At 39.7% G+C, this 20,355-nt stretch overlaps 1 protein-coding gene across 1 annotated transcript in view; it reads right to left on the bottom strand.

Moving 5' to 3' along the window:
• Positions 1–509: 509 nt before the first annotated feature.
• BUD23 (BUD23 rRNA methyltransferase and ribosome maturation factor) overlaps positions 510–20,355 on the bottom strand; it is a 566,502-nt gene continuing 546,656 nt past the window's right edge. Inside the window, exon 11 of the mRNA XM_044054140.1 lies at positions 510–603. Coding sequence (XP_043910075.1) covers positions 510–603 — 94 coding nt within the window. The remainder of the gene's footprint in view (positions 604–20,355) is intronic.

The raw sequence follows: 20,355 nt of genomic DNA, 5'->3' as shown, positions 1-20,355 counted from the left end.
CATAACAGCCAAGGAAATTCTTTCCCTGCATGAAAATGGCCATTCGCAGTTTTTGGCTTTCGGTATTACAAGTTCGATGTTTAGATATTTGATAACCTAAACGTCTGACCTTGCAATATAGACCATAATTAAGGAGGAACACCTGCAGACAAAGCAGGAAGGAGAGAAAAAAAAAAAAGAGAGAGAGGCATGTCAACTGATAAGCCTCTTTTGATAAGTCAGCATCTTTCTCACCTTCGAAACAACCGTTCTTCATTCAACCAAGCAATTATCTTTTAAGCAGCACCCCTCTATGTTATTCAAATTAGACTTTTCTGCTTTGCTAAGGAAGACTTTTTTTTTTGCTAAATTGAGCTACTATTTGATTATAGCATTGTGAAAGTTTTTCTCGTGGTAAGCTATTCCTTAAGCCCTCTTCTTACAACAACCGACAAGCCTTTTCATTCATTTCCTCAACAATCTGTTCCTTATACAAGAAACCACTCTTTGTAAGAAAAGACAAGCTTTACTCACTTTCCTTGCCGCCTCCTTCTCTCCTTCTTTTCCAGGATCCAGTCTCTGCTTTTCTTCAGTGATTTGCCTTTTAAAGACTTGAATCTTGTTCTATGAAAAAAGAGAAAAATTAATTAATGACAACAGAAATATTTAAAGTGAAGAAATTTCACTTTAGTGTGGTTTCCAAACAACAATTTTTAGTCTGATGGAAGTCTGACAGACTTAAGCATTCACCTCATCCCATTACCTTCTACAGAGCCTTCTGCAATAGGCATACACTTGGAATATTCTGCCACTGCATTTCTGCATGGCTTTTCAAACTCTCAACATTCAGCTTTCCCAGGGCATGTCATCTTGGTTCAAAGTAGTGACCCTATGTTAGGATTAGGATTTATATTCCCCAAAGAGCCTCACAGTTTTGACTAACCCCACACAAACTACCATCTATAACAGGAGGCATTGTACTGCACCAAGAATGTAGAAAAACATTTGAAGACTTCACTTGCATAAAGATTCCACAGGAAATCATGGAAATTGCACACAAAGTACACTATGTGAAAAGTATTGGAGAGAAAAGCCAGCCACTGCAAAAGACCACCTCAAGCATCAGATATCTACAGACCAACAATATCTTTTTTCATGTACTTCATGGTGCCTCTTACATTCAAATACACATTTAGCAAAAATCTAATCACCGTCACTTCAAAAATAAGGAGGATAGAGGAGCAACTGAGAGCAACCTACACAGACAAATCCTCATCCCAAAAGAAATTCTCCTTTTGTACAGGAAATCACTGCTGCAGTATTAGTCCCCAGCTACGTGAATATTGTACGACCCTTATGGAAGGATATTCCACAGAACCAAAAGCAGCTCTACTTCTAGTCAAATCTAGTTTGTAATGAGAAATAAAGGTATAAGCATTAGTCCAGGTAGCTGCTGCACAAATATCACCAATGGACGTTCTAGTCCAGAAGTGGCCATGAATCTATCTGAATGTGCCTTAGGAGCCTTTGAAAGAGAAATACCTTGCTGAGAATATACAAAAGAAATGCAATCAGTAATCCATTTGGCCAAGGTAACTTTAGAAACTAGTAAACAAGTAGTATGAAGCATAAAATACTCCACCGGATCCACTACTGGTAAAATTTAATAGTGTAGACACAAAGATACATAAACGTTAAAAACAGGTACGTTTTCATCACCAACTTCTTCAGATGAGCTAAACACACCACCACCTTCATTTAAATATCATTTCACAGTTAACCCCACCCAATGAAGGCTTACAATGACTCACAGTTTCTAATTGATTAAATACAAGTTACTGCAACCTTCAAACTTCCCTGCCACAATCCCACTTGATGCTGATATAAAGTGCAATGTGCACAACAATTATAAATGAATTGATGTATATCAAATAAATCAAATACATACATGTATGAACCATATAAACCCACTTATAACAAATTTATACCATTTGAGTTGTATACCTTACTTTAGTTAAATATACATACTAAAAAACATATAAATGAATAACACCATCTAGTGGACAATCATAAAGACTTCTTTTTTATATAAAAAACTTTTCTCTCTCTAAAACCTTTTATAAAACTTTTTATAAAAATAAATTTATCAAATAAAAGTTCTTTTACATTCCTTTGCAAGATATATTCAAACAGTTCAAGCCCTATCTATAACTTAGCAGATCTAAGCTTTAATACAGGCATAATAGAGATCATATCATTTAAACCAGGATTTTTACATGCTTCCAATATTACTTGCCAATATAGCTCTCTGTAGTCAACCCTTGTTTCCCATGGTCCACCTCTCGGGTCAATAGCTACGGTCTCTAGAACAAAGAATCCAAATTCAGCTCCCTTACATACACAGGTATGCTTATATAGGGCATTATTTTCATGTCTCATTTTTATATCATAGAGGTGTTCGTATAACCTCTGTTTGAGCTTTCGCTCACTCTTCCCTGTGTAAAACGACTCACATATTTTACAAATCACTAAATATATAATTCCTATGTTGTTACAATTCACAAAAGAATTCAAGTGTACCTTCTTGTTATGAGATTTTAAATATATTGAGGCTCCTTTTAACAAATGGGAACAGTAATTGCAACTACCACATTTAAATAAACCTTTTTTGCTATTTCTAGATTGCCCTTCACTTCTTCCTATTTGAGTGCCCATCTCTAACAAATTGTTAATATTTTTACCTTTTCGGTATGTGTACTTTATTTCTTTCTTTATCAAAAATATAATCCAAATCTGATATCTTGGCAAAATTCAACCATTCATTTTCTATAACCTTTCTAACCAGACCAGCTTGTCCATCATACGCGAGTGTAATACCTGAACTGTAGTCATCTCCGTCGTTATCTACTGCATCATTAAATGCATGAATAGAGTCTAATTTTCTAAGTATAGGGGCAAACCTGGTTTTTCTTCCCTCTATTACCTCTAGGCTGATTTGTGTCAGCAGGTCCTTTGGATAACCCCTATCAAGAAATAATTTTATAATGTATCTAACTTTTTTTTTTTTAAATGTGGAGCGTTTCTCCCCGGGCCTCCGCTGAAAACAGGCTCTGTGGAACCTAGTCGGACATTCCCGGTCAACAAATGTTAAATAAATAAAAAAAAAAATAAAAATGTCTCATCTTCAGATGTCATCCTACTTGCCCGCATCAGTTGTCCCTTTACAACACCTTTCTTCTGGTGTGGCGGGTGAGAACTAGTGTAGTGCAAGTAGGAATTGGAAAATGTCTTCTTACAGTGAATTTTAGATATAAAATTTCCACCAACTTTCTGTATATTGACATCTAAATAGTTCATTTGTTCTTTATTAAATTCATAAGTGAAACTTAAAAAAAGAGGTTGAGCCATTAATGTAATCAAAATATCCTTTGAATTTATCTTCTGTACTAGTCCATAGGATACAAATATCATCCAGAAATCTCCCATAGTATTTCCAATGCTGGTGAAAATGAGAATTTAATGCAAAATTCTCATCCCAATATGCCATAATTAAATTTGCATATGTGGGGGCGCAATGTGCGCCCATGGCTACTCCAGTCATTTGTTTATAGTATTCACCTTCAAAAAAGATGGTTGTTCCTTAAAATTGTGTCCATTAGTACAAGAATGGTTCTAAATTCGTTGAAGTTGATACCTTTATAACCTACCAACATCTCTTCAAACCATTTCAGCCCCAGTTCATGTGGTATATATGTAAAAAGATCAACCACATCCAAAGTTACAAAACTTAAATATTCACTAAATTATGAACTGTCTAGTCTCATCAAAAGATTCCATGAATCATTTAAAATGTTTTTATTACATTTGACTAGGTCTTTAATCTTTTTATCCACATATTTAGCTAGTGGTGCAGTAACATAACCATCTGACGATACTATGGGTCTCAGAGGAGGGTTGTTTAAATTTTTGTGCACTTTGGGTACACCCTAGGCTTTTCCACATATAAAAAATTATATGTATCCAAATTAATCAAACTTTCCAATAATAAATCATTTAGAATCTCACAAATTTTCTTATAAGCAATATTCACTTTGTTTATACTCTATTGCATTTTTTTGCATCACTTAAAAGTTCTTGCATTTTCCCTTCATATGTGATATAAACCATTAACACAACTCCTCCCCCCATATCAGGTTTCATTACCCTAAAATTTTTGATCCCACCTACCAATGTCAAAATGTCTTTTTCCTCAGGTGTTATGTTTGGTTGTACCCTCTGACATTTCAATACTTCCCTTATTTCAGTTTCTAGTCCTAGTTCAAAGTTCCGCAATTGAGGATGAATAGATGGGTTAAACACACTTCGTTTAAACAATTCACCCTGCTTATTAATAAACTTCTTTCCTTTAAAATCAACTCCAAATTTTTCCTCCTAATAAAAAGTTTCAAGTCCACTAGTAATTAAAAAATATCTGCTCTTACCCTAGGTATGAAAGAACAACCTTTAGAAAACATATAAAAAAAATGGTTTACTGACCTGTAAACTAGAGTAATTGAAACTATTAAACCAATTAAAAGAATATTTAAAACCTTCCTGATGTATACATTTAGTTAGTTCCAAGCTCCTTGTCGTGGTTGCCTTGTCTCCGTCTCCCACCCCTCCCCCTGAAGTTTTTTGGCCCATATTGGACAGGCTGTTTCTGCAACAATCTCTCGGACCTTCTTAGTGGGGGAAATTCTGTGGGGTCATTGAGCTCATAATTGTCACCATCTAATTCCATCCCCTTCCTATTGCATTCATTCTTGTCATAGTCATATCTAATATAGTGCTTGGGCTTTGGGTAGTGTGTGTTAGCTTTATATTCGTTCAAATCTCTTCCAATTGTTTTAGCCTGTTTTGTACCTCATTACATTTCAATCTTTTTCAACAGTTCATATTTAACCTTTTCGGTCTCAATAGTATACATTAAATCATTCACAATGTTAGTATTAGTACGCTCAATAACAGTATAGATGTTTTCCATTTCAGTTTCATTGTTTTTTTATAATGGCTCTCATTTCACAACCACAGCGTTCAAAGGCCTCTATTAGCTGCTTGTGGAAGTCCGTGCCTTCTTTTACATTATTTGGATATTTGCATACCCTTGATCCCTTTGGCACTATAGTTGCAAACAATATTTTAAATATGCATTGTCCATCTCCCACATTTTGTATTTATGTAGTAAATATTCTACACCCAACAATTGTTTAGCATAAGTGCCTTTAGAATCTACAATGTCATTGTTCGTTTTAAATTCAAATTTTACATTTAAAATGTCATTTAAATTTCGTTTGGTACCTGGTAACACCACTGAATGTTCTGCCATAAACCACATTGTGTTGCTATCCCTGTTACCACCAGTACTTGTAGATATAGTTTTTTCAACAGTATTTGCACCAAAAATACAGGGAAAACCATCCAAACTTCTCCTCCTTCCACTACTGGTGCTTGCGATGTCGCCATCTACAACCAGTTCATCTGTTGCTGTTCCTTCCTTCGAAGCTGAACGTCCCCTTGCTTCCTGGTTGCCTGGAATGGTCAGCGTTGACGCCATTATCATTGATTGGCTGATGGGTGTCAAAAGCTCCACAACTTGCATAATTTGACCAATAAGCTTACGAATCTCACCAATTTCAGTTCCTCTGTTGATCCCTTCAAGCAGAGCACCCGGTGAAGCATCCATTCCAAAATTAAACTAATAACCAAAAAACAGGAATGAAGTGCTAGGAAAACTAGTAACCAATTTGTATGAAGCACAAAACACTCCACCAGATCCATGACTGGTAAAATTTAATAGTGTAGACACAAAGATACATAAACGTTAAAAAATGGTACGTTTTCATCACCAACTTTTTCATTACCAACTTCTTCAGATAAGCTAAACACACCACCACCTTCATTTAAATATCATTTCACAGTTAACCCCACCCAATGACAGCTTACAATGACTCTCAATTCCTAACTGATTAATTAAAGACAAGTTACTGCAACCTTCAAACTTCCTTGTCACAATCCCACTTGATGCTGATATGTGCAATGTGCACAACAATTCTAAATGAATTGATGTATATCAAATAAATATCAAATACATACATGTATGAACCATATAAATCCACTTATATATAACAAATTTATACCATTTGAGTTGTATACCTTACTTTAGTTAAATATACATAGTAAAAAACTTATAAATTAATAGCACTGTCTAGTTTACTAGTTTTCCTAGCACTTCATTCCTGTTTTGCGGTTATTAGTTTAATTTTGGAATGGATGTTTCACCGGGTGCTCTGTTTGAAGGGATCAACAGAAGAACTGAAATTGGTGAGCTTCGTAAGCTCATCGGTCAAATTACGTAAGTTGTGGAGCTTTTGACACCCATTAGCCAATCAATGATGACATGGGCGTCAACGCTGGTCATTCCAGGCAACCAGGAAGCAAGGGGACATTGAGCTTCAAAGGAACGGCAACAGATGAACTGGTTGTAGATGGCGACATCGCAGGCACCAGTAATGGAAGGAGGAGAAGTTTGGATGGTTTCCCCCGTATTTTTGGTGCAAATACTGTTGAAAAAACTATATCTACAAGTACTGGTGGTAACAAGGAGAGCAACACAACACGGTTTATGGCAGAACATTCAGTGGTGTTACCAGGTACCAAACAAAATTTAAATGACATTTTAAATGTAAAATTCGAATTTAAAAGGAACAATGACATTGTAGATTCTAAAGGCACTTATGCTAAACAATTGTTGGATTTAAAATATTTACTACATAAATACAAAATGTGGGAGCTGGACAATGCATATTTAAAATACTGTTTGCAGCTAAATATAGTGCCAAAGGGATCAAGGGCATGCAAATACCCAAATAATGTAAAAGAAGGCACGGACTTCCACAAACAGCTAATAGAGGCCTTTGAACGCTGTGGTTGTGAAATAATGAGAGCCATTATAAAAAAACAATGAAACTGAAATGGAAAACATCTATACTGTTATTGAGCGTACTAATACTAACACTGTGAATGATTTAATGTATACTATTGAGACCGAGAAGGTTAAATATCATGAACTGTTGAAAAAGATTGAAATGAAATGTAATGTAATGAGGCACAAAACAAAAAGGCTAAAAAAATTGAAAGGGATCTGAACGAATATAAAGCTAACACACACTACCCAAAGCCCAAGAAATATATTAGATATGACTATGACAAGAATGAATACAATAGGTAGGGGATGGAATTAAATGGTGACACTTATGAGCTCAATGACCCCACAGAATTTCCCCCACTAAGAAGGTCTGAGAGATTGTTGCAGAAAGAGCCTGTCCAATATGGGCCAAAAAACTTCAGGGGGAGGGGTTGGGAGACACAGACAAAGCAACCATAACAAGGAGCTTGGAATTAACTAAATGTATACATCAGGAAAGTTTTAAATATTCTTTTAATGGGTTTAATATTTTCAACTACTCTAGTGTACTGGTCACTAAACCATTTTTTGATCTGTTTTCTGAAGGTTTTTCTTTCATACCAAGGTAAGAGCAGATATTTTTAAATTACTAGTGGACTTTAAACTTTTTATTAGGAGGAAAAATTTGGAGTTGTTTTTTAAAGGAAATAAGCTCATTAATAAGCAGGGTGAACTGGTTAAACGAAGAGTGTTTAACCCACCTATTCATCCTCAATTGCGGAACTTTGAACTAGGACTAGAAACTGAAATAAGGACGATATTGAGACGTCAGAGGGTACAACCAAACATAACACCCGAGGAAAAAGACATTTTGACATTGGTAGGTGGAAACAAAAATCTTAGGGTAATGAATCCTGATAAGGGGGAGGGGGTTGTGTTAATGGATTATATCACATATGAAGGGAAAATGCAAGAACTTTTAAGTGATACAAAAAAATACAATAAAGTATTTATAAACGAAGTGAATATTGCTTATAAGAAAATTTATGTGATTCTAAATGATTTATTATTGTAAGGTTTGATTAATTTGGATGCATATAATTTTAAATACTCAAAGTGCACAAAAATGTAACAACCCTCCTCTGAGACCCATAGTATCGTCAGAGGGTTATGTTACTGCACCACTAGCTAAATATGTGGATAAAAAGATTAAAGACCTAGTCAAAGTTAATAAAAACATTTTAAATGATTCATGAGATCTTTTGATGACAGTTTACAATTTAGTGAAAATTTAAGTTTTGTAACTTTAGATGTTGTTGATCTTTTTACATGTATACCACATGAACTGGGGCTGAAATGGTTTGAAGAGATGTTGGTAGGTTATAAAGGTATCAACTTAATTGAATTTAGAACCATTCTTGTACTAATGGACACAATTTTAAGGAACAACTTCATCTTTTTTGAAGGTGAATACTATAAACAAATGACTGGAGTAGCCATGGGCGCACATTGCACCCCCACATATGGTATATTGGGAAGAGAATTTTGTATTAACTTCTCATTTTCACAAGCATTGGAAATACTATGGGAGATTTCTGGATGATATTTGCATCCTATGGACTAGTACAGAAGATAAATTCAAAGAATTTTTTGATTACATTAATGGTTCAACCTTTTTTTTAAGTTTCACTTATGAATTTATTAAGGAACAAATTAACTATTTAGATGTCAATATACAGAAAGTTGGTGGACATTTTATATCTAAAATTCACCATAAGGAGACATTTTCCAATTCCTACTTGCACTACACCAGTTCTCAGCCGCCACACCAGAAGAAAGGTGTTGTAAAGGGACAACTGGTGCAGGAAAGTAGGATGACATCTGAAGATGAGACATTTAAAGAAGTTAGATACAATATAAAATTATTTCTTGATAGGAGTTATCCAAAGGACCTGCTGACACAAATCAGCCTAGAGGTAATAGAGGGAAGAAAAAACAGGTTTGCCCCTATACTTGGAAAATTAGACTCTATTCATGCATTTAATGATGCAGGAGATGACTACAGTTCAGGTATTACACTCACATATGATGGACAAGCTGGTCTGGTTAGAAAGATTATAGAAAAAGAATGGTTGAATTTTGCCAAGATATCAGATTTGGATTATATTTTTGATAAAGAAAGAAACTAGACATACCGAAAAGGTAAAAATATTAAGAATTTGTTAGAGATGGGCACTCAAATAGGAAGAAGTGAAGGACACTCTAGGAATAGCAAAAAAGGTTTATTTAAATGTGGTAGTTGCAATTACTGTTCCCATTTGTTAACAGGAGCCTCAATATATTTAAAATATCGTAACAAGAAGTTACACTTGAATTCTTTTGTGAATTGTAACACCAAAGGAATTATATATTTAGTGATTTGTAAAATATGTGTCGTTTTACACAGGGAAGAGTGAGCGAAAGCTCAAACAGAGGTTATACGAACACCTCTATGATATAAAAATGAAACATGAAAATAATGCCCTATATAAGCATACCTGTGTATGTAAGGGAGCTGAATTTGGATTCTTTGTTGTAGAGACCGTAGCTATTGACCCGAGAGGTGGACCATGGGAAACTAGGGTTGACTAGAGAGCGCTATATTGGCAAGTAATATTGGAAGCATGTAAAAAACCTGGTTTAAATGATATGATCTCTATTATGCGTGTATTAAAGCTTAGATCTACTAAGTTATAGATAGGGCTTGAACTGTTTGAATATATCTTACAAAGGAATGTAAAAGAACTTTTATTTGATAACTTTTTTTATAAAAAGTTTTATAAAAGGTTTTAAAGAGAGAAAAGTTTTTTTATATAAAAAAAAAAAGTCTTTATGATTGTCCACTAGATGGTGCTCTTCATTTATAAGTTTTTTGGTATGTATATTTAACTAAAAAGTAAGGTATACAATTCAAATGGTATAAATGTATACATTTGTTATATATAAGTGGATTTATATGGTTCATACATGTATGTATTTGATATTTATTTGATATACATCAATTCATTTATAATTGTTATGCACATTGCACTTTATGAAGGTTGCAGTAACTTGTATTTAATCAATTAGGAACTGAGAGTCATTGTAAGCTTTCATTGGGTGGGGTTAACTGTGAAATGATATTTAAATGAAGGTGGTGGTGTGTTTAGCTTATCTGAAGACGTTGGTGACGAAAACGTACCTGTTTTTAACGTTTATGTATCATTGTGTCTACACTATTAAATTTTACCAGTCATGGATCCGGTGGAGTGTTTTGTGCTTCATACAACTTGGTTACTAGTTTTCCTAGCACTTCATTCCTGTTTTTCGGTTATTAACTTTAGAAACTGATGATCCCAGTCTGTTTGATGAAAAAGAAACTGCTCTGTTTTCTTGAAATTCTTTGTTCTGCGTAAATAGAAACACAGTTTGTCTATGTATATCTAAAATATTTAGCATGTATTCTCCCTTACTTGAAAAATTAGTGAAAAAAGGCAAATGAACAGTTTGACTGATATTCAATTCAGAAGCTACTTTTTTTTTAGACTAGTGCATAAAATATCTCTATCTTTGTGAAAAACAATGAAAGAAGTTTTGAATGACAGAGCTTGGAGTTCAGAAATTCTCCTTGCAAATGTAATAGGTATTAAAAATGCTGCTTTCCAAGACAAACATTTTAAAACAAATTTGGATGAAGATTCAATAGGTTGTTGTGTCAATCCATGAAGTAAAACTGTCAAACTGCAAGGAGGTGACAGCTCTTTCACTGGAAGCCTGAGTAAGAAGATGCCCTTTAGAAACCCTTGCACAATTTGGAGGAAGCTTTTTCTCCTGAATGACAATCTGATATGGCTGCAAATTCTACGTTGACTGTGGAAAAAACTAGCACCTTCCTGAAAAAGAGAGGCTACAAATTCCAAAACTGAAGAAACAGGAGACGTAAAAAGGTTAATCTCCTTTTTAAAAGCCCAAACTGAGAATCTTTTCCAGTTATTTCTATAAATCTTCCTAGTAGAAGCCTTTTTGGGAAAATAAAAGTATATAACAAACCAGGGAAGAAAGCCTGGGCTGCCTAGCTATTAATGGAATTAGAGAAACCATGCGTTGAGTCTGAGATCTAGAATACTGGGATGCTTCATCCCCAAGGGATGCAAGAGAAGCTCTGGACTGGGACCAGCATTCATGCAGAATAACAAAGATGAGACCAAAGGAAGGGGAATCACACCTGGCAAGGCTAAAAGAGGGCAATGAGGATAACTGAGCTCTTCAACTGACTGGCTTTCTGTAAGAATTTTGCAATCAGAGGTATGTTGGATATTCGTAAAGGAGACCAAAGGGCCAAACATGGACTACAGCATCTCACAGTGACTCTCCCCGAGGGACGTTTGGGCAAAATACCTGCTGCACTTGTTATGGGGAGATGCAAAGAGACTGCAGCAAGGCTGGCCTCAATGACAGAAAATCCTCTCATCCACTATGACTGAGAGACCACTTGTGAGGCATCAGAATGGACTTGCTGAGTTTATCCGCTAGTACGATGGATTTCCCTGGAATATGTGTTGCCACTAGAAAGCAGTTGGAGGAGACTGCCTACTGCCACACTCTCATAGCTTCTCGACAGAGGGAGTAAGATAGAGTTCCTCCTTGTTTGCTGATCTACCAGACTATGGACATGTTGTCAGTTTGAATCACAATAGTCCCCAGAGGAAGAAAGTACAGTTGTGTACACTTATCATAAATGTAGATGTTAAGAGTGTATTCACTGCTGCAATCATTACATTTGGGTTATCTGCCTGCGGGTAGCCCTCAGCCAGCCTGAATACCAGAGTCTTGGGATTTCTGCGCCTGATGCTATCGCTTCTTCCATGACGTCAGGGGTATAAAACATGCAGCAGACGTCATTACATCAGTTTTTCATGCCCCAGATGTCAGATGCCCCCACAATAGGAAGCAATTATATGATATGGAACACCACCAGCGAAAAGTAAATATACATGATATAATGTATACCAAACAAATAAGATAGGTAAAAGTCAAGAGAAGTCAGGGGGCTGGAGGGAGGGAAACTAGGACTGCAACAGTGAATGCACTCGAACATCTACATTTACGGTAAGTGTACACAACTGTACTATGTTCTTCTTGTTTCACTGTTGCAGTCATCACACTTGGGTTGATTCCCAAAGCTAAGGAAGGGTGGAGGTAGTTAAAGAGCATTAGGGCTAGCAATCAGGCCCTGTAAGACTGCTGAGGCAAATCCAGCTCTGGATTTAGAAAAAATAGGCAAGTGGTAATGCTTGGTAAAAGTGTGTACTGAGCTCCAGGTTTGCATCTTCCAGGATGTCCTTGGTAGGGACTCCTCTGAGAAATGCAGTAGAGGTAGATGCAGCCCTGGTGGAATGTGTTTTTATCCCCTGTGGGGTAGATTTTCCATGGTGCTGTTAGCAGAAATGGATGCAATGTGCTATCCCATTTGGAAATGGTTTGCTTTGAAATGGCCTTCCCCCTCTGCCCCTGCAGCAAAGCTGACTAGCAGCTGGTCAGATTTTCTGAGAGGCTCAGTCCTGTTCAAATAGAATCTAAGCTGTCTGTGCACGTCCAGGGAATGCAGTATCCTTTCCCCTTTACTCTGGGGATTAGGGAAAAAAGTAGGCAAATGAATGGAATGGTTCAGAGCCACACTAGACACTACCTTGGGCATAAATGATGGATTAGTCCTGAGGGAAACCCTGTCCGCATGGAAGATAATGAAGGGTTCCACTGCCATAAGGGCCTGCAGTTCAGACACTCTTCTTGCAGAAGTGATGGCTACAAGTAAAGCTGTTTTCCAAGAAAGAAATTTCAACTCCGCTGTAGCAGCTGGTTCAAAGGGGGGAAGAGTAAGTTCTTCCAACACAAAGTTAAGGTCCCAGGCTGGAGTGGGAGGGGTCTTAAATTTAAGGCCCCTCTAAGGAATTGTTTTAGCAGTGGATGACAGAAGATGGGTGGCTAAGTATTATACTGTGCTGATAAGGCTGAGGCATGAATCTTAATAGAAGAGAAAGATAAGCCCTTGTGGAGCATTTGTTAAATAATCTAGAATATGAGGAAAGCTGGGCACTGTTGTGCCCATCCCCTGAGACTGGCTCCAGGAACAGTATCTTTTCTGCTTTTCTAAATAGGATTTGCTAGTGCTAGGCCTCCTTGTCTCAAGAATGACATCCAGCACCTGCTTACTGAGGGTTGCTAGAGGTGAGCTCAGGGGATTAGCCAGGCTGCAAGGTTCAGGGTTTGAAGCTGAGAGTGCAGAATCTGGCCCGCTTCCTGGGACAGCAGGGAAGGGGTCTGAGGCAGATGCCATGGTTGTAGCACTGAGAGTGCGCAAAAGGGGGTACCAGTGCTGGTGTGGCCAGTCCAGTGCAATCAGTATTGTATTTGGCTTGACCTGTTTAGATCTTTAGAAGGACCTTCGAGAGGAGAGGCGGCGGGGGGAGGGGGCATAAACTGAGAGGCCTTCGCAGGTAAAGGACAGGGCATCCACTTTCCAAGCCTGACTGTGGGGAGTTCTGGTGCAGCATTTGTTCAACTGGTAGTTCTAAGGGGAGGCAAACAGATCTACCTCTGGTGTCCCCCATTAGTTCCTAAAGAGCTTGAATATTTTGGGTTCCAGTCTCCATTCGTGTGGGTCCATGAGATTTCTGCTTAAGTCGTCTGCCAGTGACTTTAGTTTGCCTGGCAGGAATTGAGCTTGTAGGTTCACTTGGTTGCTCAAGTCTGTGTTCCACAGAGCCATAGCTAGTCTGCAGAGTGCCTAGGAATGGGTTCCCCCCTGCTTATGTACCACATAACTGTGGTGTTGTCTGTCTTTACCAATAGTTGTCCTGGAAGAATAAGATCTACGAAGGCTGTCAGAGCATTTTGTACAGCTAACATTTATTTTTGATTGATATGCAGGTGCATCTGTATTGGGTTCCATTTGCCCTGAATGCACTGCCCTGCCATGTGAGCCCCCCATGCATAGTCTGATATGTCTGTTAGGGTTTGGGTGGCAGGGGGTAGAGTGAAAGGGAGTCCCTTGTTGTGGTTGCAGGCATCTGCCCACCAAAGGAACTCTGCCCTTACGCAAGGAATGATAGGAATCATTGTTTCCAGGTCCGGAGAATGATGACACCCATAGCCTTTTTAGATACCACTGAAGTTTCCCCATATGCAGTCTTGCATATGGAATTAACAGAATGCAAGAGGCCATGAACCCCAGGGCTTGCAGGATTTTCCTTGCAGATAGCTGGGGTTTTGTGGCCACAGTAGGTTGAAGTAGGTTGTCAAACGTGTTTCTCTGGAGTGAAGAATGCCATCTGGGAAGTTGTGTTCAAGCTTGCTCCCAGGAATACAATCTGTTGGCAGGGTAATAGATGTGATTTCTTCTCGTTGATGGTGTACCCCAGTGAAGTTAGAAGTCTCTTTACAAATGCCAGGTGATGTAACAGCAAGTACGGACTCTCTGCCTGAATTAGGCAATTGTCCAAATATGGGTAAATCTGAATATTTCTCTGCCTGCAAAATGCAATGGCTGGAGCTAGGCACTTTGTGAATACCCTGGGCGTAGTAGATAAGCCAAAGGGAAGTGTAGAGAACTGATGGTGCATGGAGCCTGCCCTGAAGCGTAGGTATTTCCTGCGAGAATCCCTTACTGGGATGTGAAGATAAGCTTCTTTTTAAGTCTAGGGTTGCCAGCCAGGCATCCTTGGCTAGCATAGGAAGAAGCTGTTGAAGAGTTAGCATTTCGAATTTTGGAACCACCAGGAAGGTGTTAAGGATAGACAGGTCCAGGATAGGACGCCAAGAGTTTTCTTTTCTGGGAACCAGGAACAGTCTTTAATATAAACCTTGTCCCCTTTGTTCTGCTGGGACAGGTTGAATAGCCTTGATGCTGAGGAGAGACAGCACTTGTTTTTGGCCTCCGCCCACTGGTTTGGGGGAGGTCTGGCCATCCACCTGGGGTGGGAGAAAGTGGAAGTGGAATCTGTATCCTAGGAAAACTATGTTTAAAACCCATTTGTCTTGGGTAATGAATTCCCAGTTTCTTGCATGCAGGGCGAGCTTTCCTCCTAAAGGTGCAAGTAGTTGAGCAAGGCTTGGAAGAGTTGAGAATAAGTCATTGTGCAATTTTTCCATAAGGGGGTGGCTTACTACTCCCTGCTTTGGAAGTGGGAGCCTCCCACTGCTTAGATCTGTGCATAGCCTGAGAATGAAGTCTTGGTCTGCTGCTCCTGGGTTTTGACTGAGAAGGCCTAGAAGGGACTGGAAAGGACCAGTTCTTTGAAGGCCAATGCAAATGGAATCTAGGTGGCTGTACTTGTAAGAAATCTTTAACATTTTGCATAGATTTAGCTTTTTCCTCCATTCCTTTGAGGACTACTTCTCCTTTGTTCCCAAAAAGACACTCTTGGTTGAGGGGTGCATCCAGTAATTTAGCTTTAACATGATCTGGCAAGTTTTGTTCCTTAAGCCAAGCATGCCTTCTAAGTACAGACCCAGTGATAGCAGCCCTGCAAGAGGATTCTAAAGCATCAAACCCCCCATTGCAAAGTATGTTTACCAACTTGGTCAGCAGAATGCATTAACTCTTGTAAATCTTAGTGTTCAGCACAGTCAGGAATCAACATAATTTTCTGTTTAATTACTCCCATAATATGCTGCTAATACTTTAACATACGAAACGGGCAATTTAAAGCCCTAATGGCCAGAGTAGCAGAGGTGTATTCCTTCTTACCCCATCTGTCTAAAGCCCTAGAATCCCTGTCAGAAGGGGTAGGATTTTTGGCAATAGTAGCCTTAATACTTTTAGGTCCTTGGGAAATGGTCTCTGGATCCGCAGTAGGATTCTTGAAGAGGAATTTGTGTGAGTCAGGCACTCTATAGTACCTGGTTTCCTGGGAGCTGGAGGCAAAGTGTCTGGGGTAAGGCTGGATTCCAAGAAAACATCTACAATCTCCAGAACAGGAGGGATAGCTAGAGGCCTGTGCTGAGACAAGTTTAAGAATTCCCCAAGTCTCTTTTTGGACTGAGAATAGTCCTGGCTTTCCCAGCAGAAATGTTCCCCAAGGGTATTCAAGGTTTCACCAAAAGAAAAATCTTCTGGAGGGGAAGCAGAGGGAGTGGAATTCTCTGCATCAGAATCCTCATAAGTAGATAAGGGTAAATCCTGGTAGTCAGAAGGAATAAAAATATCAGATTCCTGATCAGAAGAATCAGAAGGAACATCAAGTTCTAGACCTCAGAGGGGGGATGCTGGCTTCCCCTAATTAAGGTAATAAGGTCTTCAGCCATTCTAATAATTTGTTTTTGAGGCATGTGGGCCTCAGAATGCACTTTGGTCACCTGTTTTCTAGGTGTAGTGCGAGCTTTAGGCCTAAGGAATTTGGTATTTTTAGCTTGAAACAAAGTCGGTTTAATATGAAAATCCATAGGCATGAATACACCCCTCAGAAGCCAGTGCCTACACAGTGACTCCGGACCCATCCAAGGTAGAGACATCCGCAGGTTCCATAGTCGAAAAAGCATCTTGCAGCATACCGGACTCCAAATGGGTCTCAGCAGAGGCCTATGAATCTGTAGAATTGGGCATCAGGGGCTGCAAAAGTGCCTCACTGTGTACCGGCAGACTGGCGACTAGCTTAACGGAAGCGTCTTCGGCAGTTTTGGACCTATGCGGTCTGTCTCCGTCTTTATCCTTACGTTTTTTCGGAAAATCGGTAGTCGGATGGCTTAACAAAGGCATTCTTAAGTATGGAGATCGAGAACAGAAGTATTTAGCTACAAAAATAGCCCGACGACGAATAGTTCAGGCATTGAACAAGGCACAAAACCAACAACAAAGGACATCGTGGTCTGGGCATAAACAGGTGACACAGTAAGAACTAAAAGTTATTTGCTTTCCACAGGCAAGACCATTATTAATTTTTTCTGACATTGGTTAGAGCAAGAAAAAAGGATCCCCAACAGGGTACTTATCTTTTTGAAGACTTCAGGTCTGAAACTTGAAAATTAAAATTTCAGGAGTCAGCCGACCGGCACTTGGGAACTGCTTCTGCTTCGGGCAGCGCACAAGAAAGACTGATGTAATGGCATTGGCTGCATGTTTTATACCCCTGATGATCTGATGTCACAGAAGAAGCGACATCATCAGACACAGAAATCCCAAGACTCTGGTATTCAGGCCAGCAGTGGGCTACCTGCAGGCAGATAACCCAAATGTGATGACTGCAACAGTGTAACACGAAGAACATCATCTTGAAATGCCTTCAATGCTAAAAGGACTGCTCTCATCTTTAGAACACTGATGTGTGAGTTGGTCTCGAGGAGACCACGTGCCTTGGACTATCCTTCTCAAGAAATGTCTCACCACTCCAGTTGGGAGCCATCTGTAGTCCGTCTGGCCAAAGGGGGCAGCTCAGGTTAATGTCTGACTGGATTCATCAACAAAGATGACTTCTGCATACCAGAGTGAGTTTGACTGGGAATAAAGAGAGAGAATATTGCAGAAGAGACCACTGAACATCCAGATTCCACTGTAAAACACACATATAGAAATGTGCTACGGGAATTAAGACTACAGCCGCTGGCATTCAACCTAGAGCCTGAAGGATAAGTATGGCTGAAGGAGCATGATGAACAAGAATTTGCTGAAACTGAAACTTTATTGTATCTATATGATGAACAGGCAGATAATTTGATGCATTGTGTTTAACTGGGCACCAATGAACTCCAGGCTCTGTACCGGTTGTAGCTTGGATTTAGAAAGGTTGACTGTAATGCCTAGTACTTGACAAAGCTGGAGCAAATAGCCCCTGAACTGTTCTAGGAGATACCTGTTGGGGCAGTGAGGAGCCACTCATCTAAATATGGAAACACACTGAATCCTAGCAGTCTCATGTGAGCTGCTACCACTGCCATACACTTGGTGAACACAATGGGGGGCTGTGCTGAGGCCAAACGACAGGGCTCTGAACGGATAGTGGTTGGCTCCCATCAGAAAGCACAGATATCTTTAGGAGCATCTGTTCATTTTGAAGTGATGGTATGCATCCTGAAGTATGACTGAACATCCAATCATCCTTGGGCAGAATGGACTGAACCGTGACCATTTGAAACTTTGATTTCCTCACAAATTGGTTCAGGTTGCTTAGACTTCGGTTTTCTTTGGCACTAAAAAGAACCTTGGTTAAATTCCAAATCTTCTTTGGTTTAGAGGGACCTCCTGGATGACTCTTGTCCAGCAGCTTCTAAAATTCTTGAGCTGCAGCTTCTTTCTGACTGGGTGGAACGTCAGGAAGCTTTCTTCTTTTGGTTGGTGGAATCTAGACGAATGGTATGAAATAAAAAGAGTTATGTACTTACCATAACTTGGAATCTGTGCTATCCAGTGTCATCATTCTTCACTGATGGGTCTTGGATCAGACCTCGGATCCGAGACGGCACATGATGGGCAGATACAGAGCTCAAGCTCCTCCCATTCCCATAATCCCCTGCTGACTTGTAAACCGCAGATTGAGTTTGATGGTAAAGAAAAGGCAGCATGGTCTGCCCAGGAGACCAACTAGCTCCAGAAAGAAACATTCCTCTAGTTTTACCAGGTCCCCAGAAGGAAGGTGGAAGGAGGGTGGGAATTTGATGTATAATGACACTGAACAGCACAGATTTCAAGTTATGGTAAGTACATAACTCTATCTGATGCTATCTGTATCATTATTCATCACAGATGGGTCAGAGTCCCCCTGCTGCTATGAACCCTGGGTGGCCTCAGGGAAGGATATACTGCAACACAGAGGAACCAAAGAAAGCCCTGTTCCCAGACACCAAATTCAACCTGTGGTGTGAAAAGTGTGGGGATTAGACCAAGAAGCAGCAGCACAAATCTCATCCAAAGAAAGACGTAGCCACAGACCTAGTAGAGTGGACTTTAACTGGTCAGGATAGCTCCATGTGCCTGCTGTCATAAATGTAGGAAATACAGCTAGCAATACATTGGGAAATGGTTAACTCAGTAACTGCCAGCCCTTTTCTGGCCTGAGAAAAGGCCATGAAAAGCTTGTCCGACTTCTGAAATTCTTCAGTCCTCAAGATAAAATCGTAGCTGCCTATGGATGTATAAACAATGCAAAGCATACTCCCCCCTACTCGAGTAATTAGGGAAGAAAACTGGTAGATCAACAGATTGGTTGAGTGTGGCTTCCAAAGCCACCTTCAAAATGAAGGATATGTCCTAAGGGATACCCTATCCCTGTGAAAGACCATAAAAGGGGGGCTTAATGCTGACAGCCACGAACTCTGAAACTCTCTTGGCAGAAGTAATAGCCACCAAGAAAGCAGTCTTCCAAGACAGAAACTTAAGATCAAAAGATGTAGCCGGTTCAGAGGGCTTTTGTGTCAAAGACTGGAACACCAGAATTAAATCCCATGGTGGGGAGGGATCTCTGATAGGATGGATAGTTTAGAAGCAAAGGTGGGACCCCTCATTCAAATGGAAATTAAAGTTGGCTGCCAACTGGAAATTAATTGTTGAGAAACTAGCACCTTCTTGGAAGCGAAAAGCCAAGAACACCAAAATGTCCAGAACTGGGGCTGAAGAGAGATCCACGTTTCGTTATCTGGCTCAGACAGAAAATCTTTTTCCATTTACTGGAATACACCTTCTTAGTAGCAGGCTTCTGAGAAGCTAAGATGATATTTTTTACCGTTGGGGGGGAGATAGACTGGGAAAGGATCACTGGAACTGGAGGAACCAAGCGGTTAGATGAAGAGTCTAAGTTGGGAAGAGGAAACCCCCAGGCATGGGAAATAAGATCTGGGACGGGATCCAATATCCAGGGAGAATATTTCAAATGAGACCGAAGAAGGGAGAACCATGCCTGATGAGGCCAAAAGGAGGCAATGAGGATGAGAGGGGTCTTCAGGTGGCGGGCCTTCTGTAAGACCTTGGGAATTAGGGGAGTTGGGGGGGGGGGGGTAAGCATAGAGGAGTCCCAATGGCCAATCATGAACCAGAGCATCCTTGGGCAACTCCCCAGCGGGGGGAATCAGGGCAAAATAGTCACTCCATTTGTGGTTGACTGGAGAGGCAAAGAGATCGCAGCATGGTTGACTCCAATGGTCTATTATCTGAAGTGCCACTAATGGATTCAGGGACCACTCGTGACGACTCAAGATAGACATGCTGAGTTTGTTGGCCAGCGTGTTGGAACTGCTGGGAATGTAAGTTGCAAGAAGAAAGCACCTAGACGACCTCGCCCATTCCCACACTCTCATGGCGCCTCTGCACAGGGGATAAGACCGTGTTTCCCCTTGCTTGTTGATGTACCAGACCACCGCCATGTTGTCTGTTTGAACTGCTATAGTCCCAAGAGCGAGACACTCCTGAAAGGCTTTCATCTGCTCCC

The sequence above is a fragment of the Protopterus annectens genome, chromosome 13.part0 (assembly GCF_019279795.1).
Source record: "Protopterus annectens isolate FY-2018-M chromosome 13.part0, PAN1.0, whole genome shotgun sequence".
Classification (NCBI taxonomy): Eukaryota; Metazoa; Chordata; order Ceratodontiformes; family Protopteridae; genus Protopterus; species Protopterus annectens.
Note: the sequence above shows the minus strand (reverse complement) of the source record. Positions and strands in the feature narration are given on the sequence as shown.